At 49.3% G+C, this 12,243-nt stretch overlaps 1 protein-coding gene across 6 annotated transcripts in view; it reads left to right on the forward strand.

Annotated features, from left to right (window-relative positions):
- Positions 1-12,243, forward strand: part of NINL (ninein like) — a 1,017,292-nt gene that overhangs the window by 807,337 nt on the left and 197,712 nt on the right. For all 6 annotated transcript variants that reach the window (XM_069607820.1, XM_069607817.1, XM_069607819.1 and 3 more), the window contains one exon: positions 7,398-7,446. In XM_069607820.1, the coding sequence (XP_069463921.1) occupies positions 7,398-7,446 (49 nt within the window). The remainder of the gene's footprint in view (positions 1-7,397; positions 7,447-12,243) is intronic.

The following is a 12,243-nucleotide window of genomic DNA, read 5'->3' on the forward strand; positions in this document are numbered from 1 at the left end:
AGAGAGATAGCGAGAGAGAGAGAGAGAGAGCGAGAGCGAGAGAGAGAGCGAGAGAGAGAGATAGCGAGAGAGAATAGAAGGTGGGTGAAACACCGAAAAGAATGTGACTGACCCGAGAAACACAGCGGATGGTAAGCAGAGCCCACTAGACCCCGAGGTAGAAATTAAGGGAACCGAAAGACGGAAGGCGCACTCGAAAAGTGAGTCTAAGTCGGAAAACAAACAGCCACGGAAAGGCAGACTGAAGGAAAGAGAAATTCGTGAGAGAGGCTGGACAGGAGAAAAAGGGGTATGAACGAGAGGGGATAATCAGGGAAGGCACAGGCAATATTCAAGGGAAAGACTTGTAAGTGAGGCACTGCAGCAAAGCGAAAGTCAATAGACCGACGAATGCGAGTTGCAACGCGAGTTGCAGGGGGCGTGGTCTCCTCTTATACCTGCCGGTCCAAGACGACTAGAGCGTCAAACGGACCGGTAAAGATGCTCAATATCGCCTCCATCTTGCCCAGAGTTTCCACAGCCGCGGTGTGACAGTATGCCCTCTCTTCATCGACTCTCCCCCGGGTTTTCCCGGATGTAGGCGATGGAACTGTCTTAGAAGTCGTGGGGCGTGGATATGACATCTAGGCTCCCAAGACCGTTCTGCTACAGAATATCCCTTCCACTGGACCAGATATTGTATAGTCCCATGCTTGTAACGTGAATCAACCAGCCTCTCCACTTCATATTCTTCCGGTTCGGGATCTTGGTGTGTAGAGGAGGGTATACGACGGCCCATGGGATCTGGATGATAAGCCTTCAGGAGGGAGGTATGAAAAACAGGGTGTATCCTTTTCAGACTGGAAGGCAGACGTAATCGAAAGGCCACTGGGTTTACTTGAGATAAAATGGGAAATGGGCCTATAAAGCGGGCTGAGAATTTCCCAGGATGAACCCACCGTGGGAGATATTTGGTTGACAACCAGACCTTAGTCCCCACTTCCCATTTGGGGTTAGGGGATCTCTTCTTATCAGCATACTTCTTGTATCGTATCCTACTTGCCTCCAGCTTCTGAGCTGCTTCCTTCTGGATGGATCGAAGATCAAACAGGTGCTGGTCTACCGAAGGGACTGAAGTTGGAGGAACCCCAAAGAGAGGTATATGCCTCGGATGATAACCGTAGGTGAAGTAGAAGGGGCTGAAGCCAGTTGCCGAATGTTTGGTGTTATTGTAAGTAAATTCTGCTAAAGTTAGAAAGGACTTCCACTTATCTTGTTCCTGATGACAAAAGCAACGGAGATATTGTTCGAGAGTGGAATTTAAGCGTTCTGTTTGTCCGTTGCTTTGGGGATGATAACCAGAGGATAAAGCTCTCTTTATACCCAAAGCACTACATAAGGCTGACCAGAATCGGGATGTAAATTGGGACCCCCTATTGGAAACTATGGTCCCAGGTAGACCATGCAATCTTACTACATCTCTCAGGAACACTTGGGCGGTTTCGGATGCAGAAGGCAGGCCAGGCAAGGGAGAGAAGTGAGCCATCTTGCTCAATGTATCCACCGTAACCATGATTGCTGTGGATCCCATAGAGAGAGGGAGATCCACGATAAAGTCAGTGGAAATGTGTTCCCAAGGTTGTGATGGTAGAGGTTCTTGTTGGAGCAACCCCATGGGCCGATGAGTGATGGGTTTATTAGCCGCACATACCGGACAAGCCATCACATATGTTCTGACGTCCTGGTCCATAGTCGGCCACCAGAAATATCTGGATATCAGATGCAGTGTTGCCCCATGGCCCTTATGTCCTGCCGAAGGAAGGTCATGGCACCAGAATAAGGCTTGCGTCTGGAGTTTTTCCGATGGTAAGTACAGTGATCCTCGATGAAAGTATAGCTTCCCTCTTCTTTCCATGAGGGTCATATGGTCGGGAGAGACTTCAGAGAGACTGGTCGAGCGCTCTACTTCTTGTATGAAGGAGTTGACCATTCCTAGGATTCTCTTACCAGAGAGCATCTCACCCAGGCCCTGATCTTCTTTGGGCTCCAGACTGCGGGATAGAGCGTCCGCTAGGGCATTCTCCTTTCCTGGAAGGTAGGTTATCTCGAAGTCGAACTGGGAAAAAAAATACGCCCATCGGGCGTGACGAGAATTGCGGCAATCCATCTGTTGCAAAACCTTAAGATTCCGGTGGTCAGTGCGAACCAGAAATGAATGGGCAGCCCCTTGAAGTAAATGCCTCCATTCAATGCATGTCTGACGAATCGCCAGTAATTCTCGTTCCAACACAGAGTAGTTCCTCTCACTAGGTGTAAGAGTTCTGGAATAATATGCTACCGGATGTTCTGCTCCGTCTTTGCCTGATTGTAGGAGAGCAGCTCCAATGGCACCTCCGGAAGCATCCGTCTCCACCACAAAAGGAAGAGACTGATTCGGTTGCACTAGGATAGGAGCGGTGGTGAATGTCCTCTTAAGTAACAGAAAGGCCTGATCCGCCTCCTTATCCCATTCGAACTTCTGGCCTTTCTTAAGCAAACGGGTGATTGGTAGAACAATATCCGAAAAGCTAGGAATAAATCTTCTGTAAAAGTTAGATAGTCCCAGAAATCTCTGTATATCCTTGGGATTCCTTGGAGTGGGCCATTGAAGAACTGCCTTAACCTTCTCCGAATCCATCTGTACCCCCTCTTTAGAAAGAATGAACCCTAAATAAGATACTGAGGAGGCTTCAAAAACACATTTCTCTGGTTTAACCAGTAGTTGATGTTCTCTCAACCTTTGAAGAACTTGCGTGACGTGCCTTCGATGTTCAGAGAGGGAGGAAGAGAAGATCAAAATATCGTCTAAATATACCACCACCGAGATAAATAGCATATCTGAGAAGATCTTATCCACAAAACGTTGGAACACGGCAGGAGCATTCACTAGTCCGAAGGGCATCACCCTATACTCAAAGTGTCCCAAGGGAGTTCTAAAAGCCGTTTTCCACTCATCTCCCTCCCTTATTCTCAACAAATGATAGGCTCCTCGAAGGTCTAGCTTTGTAAAGATTGAGGCTCCTTCCACTGCTTCAAGTACCTCCTTTATGAGGGGCATAGGGTACCTGTCCCTGATAGTCAGGCTGTTCAGCCCACGGTAGTCTATACACGGTCTTAATTCCGTAGTACCCTTCTTAGGAATGAAGAACATTGAGGCCCCTGCCGGAGAACGGGATTCTTGTATTAAACCGTTTTGCAGATTGGCATCCAAATACTCCTTCAATGCTCTTCTTTCCGGTAGTGACATAGGGTACATACGACCAAAAGGAACAGATGCCCCAGGCTTTAGATCGATACCGCAGTCCTCGGCTCGATGTGGGGGTAGAGTACGAGGTAGTCTGTCTTCGAAGATTGCAGCATACTCCTGATAACGCGGTGGAATCGTTTGGACCACTGTCGTGAAAGTCGAGAGTGCTATCCCCTTCCTCATCAAAGGAGGGGGTTTTGATAGACATTCCTTCGAGCAGTAGTGTGACAAAAAACAGACGGTATTCGCAGACCAATCAATCCTGGGATTATGTTTACGTAGCCAGGGTATGCCCAGGATGATTGGGAAATGAGCTGCTCTTATAACATCAAAGACAATCTGTTCTTGGTGCTGAGACAAGAACATGTTAGCCGGAACTGTCTCCTTAATGATGGGACCGGAGGAAAGGGGTGCTCCATCTACCCCTTCTACAGGCAAAGGGCAGGCCTTCCGACGCAGGGGTATGCCTTGTTCTTGAGCCCACTGGATATCAATAAAGTTCCCGGCCGCACCACAATCCAGCATGGCTAAGGCTTCTATAGATGGAGAGGAATCAAAGGTAAGGCGCACAGAAAACACCATAAGGCTGTTATTATCCGCAGAAGGATCCTGGTGGGTGGAATTGCAGGGATTCTTCGATTCTGCCCGGTTCCTTTCCCTGCTCAGGACCGGGGAGGCGCGTTTCCCGGGCGTCTCGGGGGTACCTCCGGACAATTCCGGAGCAAATGTTTCGGAGATCCGCAGTACATGCAAAGACCCAGGTCTCTGCGTCTCTTGCGTTCCTCGGGGGTCAAAGGGCCTCGGGTTGTCCCTATCTGCATCGGCTCTTCCTGTTGGGGTCGGTTAGAAGAACTAGCAGTGGGAATCCTTCCTGAGGGATGTGGTCTGAATCTCCTTCTTTCTAACCTCCGTTCCTGCAGTCTGTACTCTAGTTGCAGGGATAACGTAACCAATTCTTGAAAGGAGGTAGGACGCGCCATCCTGGCTAGCTCATCCTTGAGCTCATCATGTAAGCCTCGACGAAAAAGGGTCTGCTGGGCCGAATCTGGCCATCCCGAGTCTGTGGCCATCTTGGTAAAAGTAGAGGCATAAGTCTGTACATCTTGATTGCCTTGACGGAGATCTAGAAGGGCCTCATAGGAAGAATACTGGACCTCTGGTCTCTCAAATCTGGAACGCAGCAGTTGAGTGAACTGAGAGTAATCCGATATGGCAGGATCTGCGAGTGCTATCAGTGGGGTTGCCCAAGCCAATGCGTTGCCAGCAAGGTTGGAAACAAGAAACCCTACCTTGGCTCTATCCAGTTCATATGCCCTAGGTCGAAACGTGAAATAAATCATACAAGCGTTCAGGAATTCCTTTAGGAGTTTCGGATTGCCATCATACTTCCCAAAAGAAAAAGTCAGGGGAGGTAGATCGCCTCGGTTTTCTTCTCGTGTCGTTACTTGTTGGCGTAGGTTAGCGTTCTCGGTTCGGAGATTCTGAACCTCGGCTTGAAGGCCTTGAATAGCAGTCACCATCTCCTGGTATTGTTCCAAGGAGGCCTTGCTGGTTGTGTGGCGTTGCAATCTGTCACAATATGATGAAGTTCCTTCCCCCTGAGACTCCTCATCTGGGTCTTCAGTGGGGTTCGATGGCCTCGGTCTCCTTCTTCTTTCCGTCTGGGGACTCTCTCTTTTGTCACTTGACTTGATAGTCCTTCTACCCTTCTTGCGTTCGAAGAGATAGGGACGTTCTCCCCCCGAGGCCACCTTGCCCGCCTATGGATCTGGCAGTCAGGTGAACCCAGGGGAGTCCGTTCCTCAAACAGGGAAAAAGCCTGATGGCAGAAAAAACCCTGTGTGTTAATCGATGTGATTGGTCGATCCGATGGGAAGACTGGAGAGGCTGGTGTAGTTCCGTATCAAGTGAAACAGCAAGTTAAACGAAGGCCTAATCCTCCTGGATAAGGGTTCGCTCCAAGCGATGCTCTGTGAGAGAATGGGGTTCGGCAGCTCGCTGGAAGCAAGGAACAATTCCAAACAGGAGGCAAATGGAAAAGGATACCGGAGGCTAAAGAGGTAAGGATAGCCACCATAGGACTCTAGAGAAAACAAGAAGAGATGAATATAACAAGCAGGTAAGAGTACCCGAGAAATCCAGGGAAGAAGAGAGCGAGAGAAAGAGAGAGAGAGAGAGCAAGAGAGAGAGCAAGAGAGAGAGAGAGAAGAGAGCGAGAGAGAGAGCGAGCGAGAAAGAGAGATAGCGAGAGAGAGAGAGAGAGAGAGAGCGAGAGAGAGCGCGAGCGAGAGAGAGAGATAGCGAGAGAGAATAGAAGGTGGGTGAAACACCGAAAAGAATGTGACTGACCCGAGAAACACAGCGGATGGTAAGCAGAGCCCACTAGACCCCGAGGTAGAAATTAAGGGAACCGAAAGACGGAAGGCGCACTCGAAAAGTGAGTCTAAGTCGGAAAACAAACAGCCACGGAAAGGCAGACTGAAGGAAAGAGAAATTCGTGAGAGAGGCTGGACAGGAGAAAAAGGGGTATGAACGAGAGGGGATAATCAGGGAAGGCACAGGCAATATTCAAGGGAAAGACTCGTAAGTGAGGCACTGCAGCAAAGCGAAAGTCAATAGACCGACGAATGCGAGTTGCAACGCGAGTTGCAGGGGGCGTGGTCTCCTCTTATACCTGCCGGTCCAAGACGACTAGAGCGTCAAACGGACCGGTAAAGATGCTCAATATCGCCTCCATCTTGCCCAGAGTTTCCACGGCCGCGGTGTGACACGGACACACAAGGTCGGCAGAAGGCTTTTTTAGGAGGGGGTGCACAAGGGAGTGCTTGAGAGAAGAAGCGAACGATCCAGATGCAAAGGAATGGTTGCAGAAGTCAGCAAGAGCCGGAGCAAGGGGGATATGTTGTCCGTAATGGTTTGGGAAGAACGGGGAGACACCTGTTTGGATGAGACCTTCATAGAGCGGAATACTCTAGAGATCTCATCCGTTGTGGTAAGTGAGGAGGAGGGAGTAGGTGGGGTTGGAGGAGAGGCCAAGGAAGGCAGCAGGTATAGGGGGGAATGGAGGAAGGGGAGGAAGAGAAGAGAGGTCAGAATTGTAGAGGTGAAATGGGGTGGCCAGTGCAGTACAGAGGGTCTGAGAAGGAAGAGGCAAGTTGGAGACTGTAGATGGATAGGCTAGCTCCTTTCAGATTCTGAAGAGTTCAGCTCTGTTGTCAGTGGCTCCAGAGATACGGCCTGGATGCGGGCCCTCTTACTGGAGTTGATCGAGAGATGGTATTGCCTTTGAAGGAGGCGACAGAGGATGAGCCCGAGGTCTGCCACTTCCGTTCAGTAACTATGAACTTGCACATTCTGTGGCCTGGGTCTAAATCCAGCAGCTTGAAAGATGTTTTGGACTACGACTCGCATGATCCGTCGCTATCGACTATGCTGGCTAGGGCTGACGGGAATTGTAGTCCAAATAATCCGAAGAACCAAAGGTTGCAGACCCCTAATCTGTTTCAGAAATAGTCCCCCCTGGGAAAAATACAGCGGTAAACTAGGTAAGTAACCTTTTTTTTAAACTTTTTTTTCTGCTTCTTGCATTTAAAATGAGCCTTTTACATTTACTCTGTGTGGTTCACATACAGTTTCCCCCTAGGAGTTATCTGGTATAATGTGACGCACACTGTTTCCCATAGGGGTTAGAGCTCCACTATTTAATACCCTCAATCGCTTAAAAAGAAATAAGTAGAAGAATGGTAATTGCCTTCTTCCTTAAATAGTTTCCTTAGAATTCTTCTCCAGTGGCATGCCCTTGTATGTCCCACGTCCCCCCTAGGCATGCTGTCACTGGAGGGGACCACCAAGGATCAGTAGGGATAATAATGGGAGCTGGCAGCAGTGCTTCATAGGAGAGAGGGTTCATATAGTAGTTCCCCATAAATTGATGTTTAAACTTTATTTTACTGTACTGTATCAAATCATCTTAGCCATGGTTTCAATCATGATTGTGTTAATAGTTTAGAATTTGGGTTTTGTAAATGGCTAGCACTTTACAGTTCAGGCGCAGGGTTTTGATATTGTTCTCCTTGTTTTCCTTTATTTGAACATTGTTTCCAAACCAAGTTAATAACGTTATTTTCCCTAGGATAAACGCAGAGAAGTTGCAAAATGAAATCGCAGCATATACCCACCAGGTAATTAGCAGACAGAGTTTGCCATACTCTCAGCATTAATGTAAGTGTGTTCAATGTATTTGTAGTTCCACAAAACGACCATTTATTTCTAAAGTAATGGAAATAGTTCATTGTGGCAATGAACAGTTGTGTTACAACAGAAGTCTAACGAAAATATCTCACTTGGTAAGGATGCCGAGCAGTAAGCCTTAGACTAAAGGAGGTCAGGAGCTTGGTGTAAAGTTAACATAGACAAGGGGTTGGCAAGCAATGCATTGTCCACTCCGGTAAGTATGCAAATAATACTTAGCAACACAAATGCATAAAGTTAAAATACTGCAAGTAAAAACAAATACATATATACTGTTAGTTAGGTATCCAACTGGGACACTCACCACTTTAGAAATGTTAACTATTTAAAAATTACCTAAAGTGGGGAACCGATATTCAAAGAGTTAAAGTAGGCCTCACAAAATTGTTGTTCATAGGTTCTCTTGAAACCATTCCGCTAACAGAGGAATCATATATGGAAATATTTGTTTGTGTGCATGTGTCTCTCCATTGACATCGCAGCCAATTCAGTTTCTTTTTCGGTGTGACCAAGATGAGCTGGTAGCAGCAAATATTTTTCTACCGTTTAAAAAAAAAATCTTTTACGGAGCGCATTTTTGCATTTTACTGCATAATGCCTTTTCGAGTATCATATACTCAAATGACTATGCTGCGTGTTTTTTGCTCTTTCCTTTGGCTATCTTGTCCTTTGGTCACCTTCTTGCTTTCACAGGTCCAGAAATGCCATATAAGGTAAGCAGGGCTCAAGTCGAGGGTACACGCGGGGGGGGGGGGGGGGACGGAGTCCCCCTACTTTTTTCAGAGGGTGGACTCAGTCCCCCCAAGCTAAAATGAGAAACATTGAATGTCCTCTTTGAATGTATGCATTAAAGCCGACCGCGAGGATCGAACCACAGTCATCCGGTTTGTAGGCTGGACACTTCACCACTGCACTATATAACCTGAAGAAAATTAATAGACAATTAAAGGCAAAATGTCTCATTTCGGTAATGCTAGTCCCAGAGAAAACATTCGTTTTGGTTCTTGGAGTTTAAAACATGCACATCTTTTTAACGTTTTCAAAAACACTATGAGAAGAAAATAACCTCTCTTGGTTTTGTTTGTGTGTTGCTTTTATGAAAGGCAAAAGCCATTCGTCCTGTGCAATTTGGGTGGTTATGCAAAGCCAATTTAATGAAATGTGCATATTCACATTGATGTGCTCATTTCTGGCGATGTCGCATTCTCTTGCATTTGTTGATGAGTCCCCCCACTTTAATTTTTAGGACTTGACCCCTGAAGGTAAGCCCTTTCCCAGGCAAAACCTCACATTTCCCAGGCAAAGCAGCTGTGTGCATCCTGGCTGGATGTGACGGTTAGAATGTCTTGTCCACATCCACGTTCTAGCTAGGGGATGTCTGTTTCTGGGCAGGTGTGTAGTAAGAGGTTTCCTGTAATTGGACAGCCCTTGCCAGTTTGAATGGTGTAAATTCTTACTATTGGTGGGCAGGGACCAACATGAGCCTGAATTTGGTATAAAAGGACGAGTCCTGCTACTGTTCTTCAGATCATCATTTGGAGCCAAGACCCCTACGCAGATACACTGCTTGCTGAAGATCCAAAAACTGTTGTTGATGCCAACCATTATGTCTTCCAGCCACACCTCAGTGCTGCGACATTGTGGGCTGATGGGAACAACTAGACTGCACATATGTATGAAGATCCTGTCCTCAGAAGCCTTCGGAAGAACCCTGTTGGCTGACGAGCATCCTCCAGGGTATCTGTGGTGCATCCGTTTCCATTCTGAGTTTTGACTTGGACCGCTTTGGTTTGTTCACCTGTGGACCAAGACCCATCCTGCAGCTGTTGAAGAAGAGGGGCCTTCCTGGAGCAGAGCCCTCCTCACCCCCACAGGTGCCACCTGCCATCCTCTGACCCGGGAGTTCATTGCTGCTGCCCATCTGCCGGGTCCTGTGTGGTTTCCTGTAGTCTTGGGACCTGTGGCGGTCATCATCCTGTGGTGCCTCGGCCATCCAGCTTAAAGACCTCTGAACTGCGATCTAACCAGATGTATCCCAAATGTACTACTGCATCCGCCGCTTTTGAACCCCCTGCCACCAGATCTTCAACTGAAGTAAGTGGGGCAAATGATTCTGAGTACCCCAGGGGGTGTTGTCTCAGAGAATTGAAGTAAGGGGGAAAAGTGTGTTTACCTGTTTCCACTCGCGACCACAGGGATTATACGTTTTCAAATTTCACTTCCTAAAGCTCCCTTGCCTGGTCTCGACAGGTGGAGTTCTGGCCACTTTCCCCCTTGCACTTCCCCTAGTGCAGTGGGATTCTCATACACATAAACAACATTTCGAGGGGATTGTCCTCCGACGTATTCCAGATCTATGACAAGTAATGTCCACAGCTGTGCTGCTTCGGAAAATCTTCGGCAGAGGGTGTCCTGCGTCGATAGCGTTGATCCCATGTCCCTCAAGGGCCTCTGTCGAGGGTCGACGTCACCGGATGTTATATATATATATAGGACGCCCGACGCCTGTAGCCTCAGTTCTGTTTTTTCCGCAAACGTGTTTGCTTCGGAATCTCGGCGCGCTCGATTTTTCTCTTTGAATAATGTCGTCATCTTCCTCGTCTACCCCGAGGCCGGGCTTTAAGAAGTGTCGGGACTGCGGGTCGAAAATGTTCATCACGGACCCGCACAACATCTGCCTCTGGTGCCTTGGTGAAAGCCACGCCACCGACGACTGCGAGGGCTGCCAGTCCCTGACATCTAAGGCCTTGCGGGAGCGTAAGGGGAAATTAAAGGTAGGTAGGGGGTCCAAGCCCCGTAAATCAAAGTCCGCTGGGCTTTCGACCGATGACTCGAGGGGCGACTCTCGGCATCGGCGAAAATCCAGGGCTCGGTCTAGGAGTGGTTCCCGCCATTCCTCTTCCTCGTCGAGGCATTCTAGGAAGCGCCGTCACTGGTCGCCTTCCCCGTCCTCATTAGAGGAGGACTCCGCCAGGCAGTTGACTTGTCCCACCAAGTCTTTGTCGCCGGCCGAATGGGATTCATTCCGCCAGTGATTTTTCAGTCGCAAGGCACAGTTCCAGCTGCGCCTTCGAAAGAAGATGGCAGGGAACGGGCTCGGTCCACCACTCGCACGCCTTTGGCCTTGGGAGGTCGGCACGATCATCGGGAGCCGTTGAGGTCCCAATCGGACAAGGGCGATCGCCATTGCCGTGCCAGGTCCAGGCCCCGGTCCTTGACGCCATCGAGACCGTCGAAACCTGTGAAGCCTTCAAAGAAGGCGTCAACGCCATTGGTGCCGTGTCCGGCGGAGAACGTTATCGAGGCTCCGGCCTCGAAGTTGTCAGCGCCATGTCTGTCGAAGGACCATCTCGGGGCTCCGCCCTCGAAGTCATCGGTGCCTCGGTCGACATCGACGCCGATTCCCTCAGCGCCGTTTGTGGAGGATTTGCTGGAGGTGCCCCTGAGGGCTGTGGAACCTGCGAAGAAGGCTCTCAGTAAGTCTGTGAGGCCTGTTTTTTGAGCCCCTTTCTGTTCCTCCTAGATTGGATTTTTTCCAACCTTTGCAAGAAATTCCGGAGGTTGATGAACTGTCAGATCAGGATATGGGCTTGCCTGTGCATCCTGAAGTCCCTGATGACCTTTTGTCTGGGCATAGTCAGATGGAGGAACTCCCTCAGTCATTGCATTACGCCAGTGGCCTTGACACCTCTCCGGAGGTGGAGTTTGGCCGGCCTGAACCTGGGGCGCATGCTGAATCTTCCTATTGGCGTCTCATGTCGAGGGTGACGGAGTACTTGGAGTGGTCTGCCCTCCCAGTGGAGTTTGATCAGGATGATTTGACGGATATCCTGGCTCAGGGTCCGTCCACTGACCCGGTGTTGCCATTTCACATGGCTTTTCAAAAGAGGGTGGCGGCGGCTTGGACTGCTCCGGAGAGTCTGCCGGCAGGTAACCGGTCGTTCCTGAAAAAATACTGCCCATCCAGTAGTGACCCCTGCTACTTGTCATCGCACCCTACTCCGGAGAGTGTAGTGGTGCAGGCCACCTCAAAGCATGCTGTGTACCCTACCATCCCTCCTGATAGGGATGACAATTGCTTCGATGGGTGGGCGAGAAAGGTATTTTCTGCTCGGAGTATGGCGTTGAAGTCTGCCAACTCCACTTGTGCCTTGGCAAAGTTTACACACACTCTGTGGAAATGTGCGTCTTTGGCAGCTGAGCATATTCCCGAGGGGGAAGAAAGGGATGGCTTTCTGGCCCTCGTGCAAGAAGGCAAGGATGCTATGTGCAAATCTCTTCAGTCGGGTTTGGACACGGCAGATCGTGTCAGCCAGTCCATGGCTGCGAGCACCGTGATACGCAGGTTTGCATGGTTGCTGAAGTCGGGATTTGCAATCCCGCCCTTTGACGGTGTTTATTTGTTTGGTAGCAAGGATGACAAGAGCCTTGAAGTCTTTGAGCGCTGTAGTGCGGCAACCTCTGCCTTTTCGTCCTAGGGGACAGCAATGGAGGGGAGGTTCCTTTCGATACTACTCCTCGTTTGGTAGATCAAGAGTGGCTGCCAGTCAAAGGGGTCAGGGAAAAAGTACCCGTGGTGGTCTGGGAAATCGTGGTGCCAAAGCCGCTCGGGCAGTTGCCTCTTTGCCATCAGGCACTGCCGCAGCCGCTACATCTGTCAAGAGGCCATGTCCCATGGTTCGCGGATTGGGGGCAGGCCAGCACAGCATCTCAGAGAATGGCGTGCC

The sequence above is a fragment of the Ambystoma mexicanum genome, chromosome 4q, assembly GCF_040938575.1.
Source record: "Ambystoma mexicanum isolate Mex_15411 chromosome 4q, UKY_AmexF1_1, whole genome shotgun sequence".
In the NCBI taxonomy this organism is placed as follows: Eukaryota; Metazoa; Chordata; class Amphibia; order Caudata; family Ambystomatidae; genus Ambystoma; species Ambystoma mexicanum.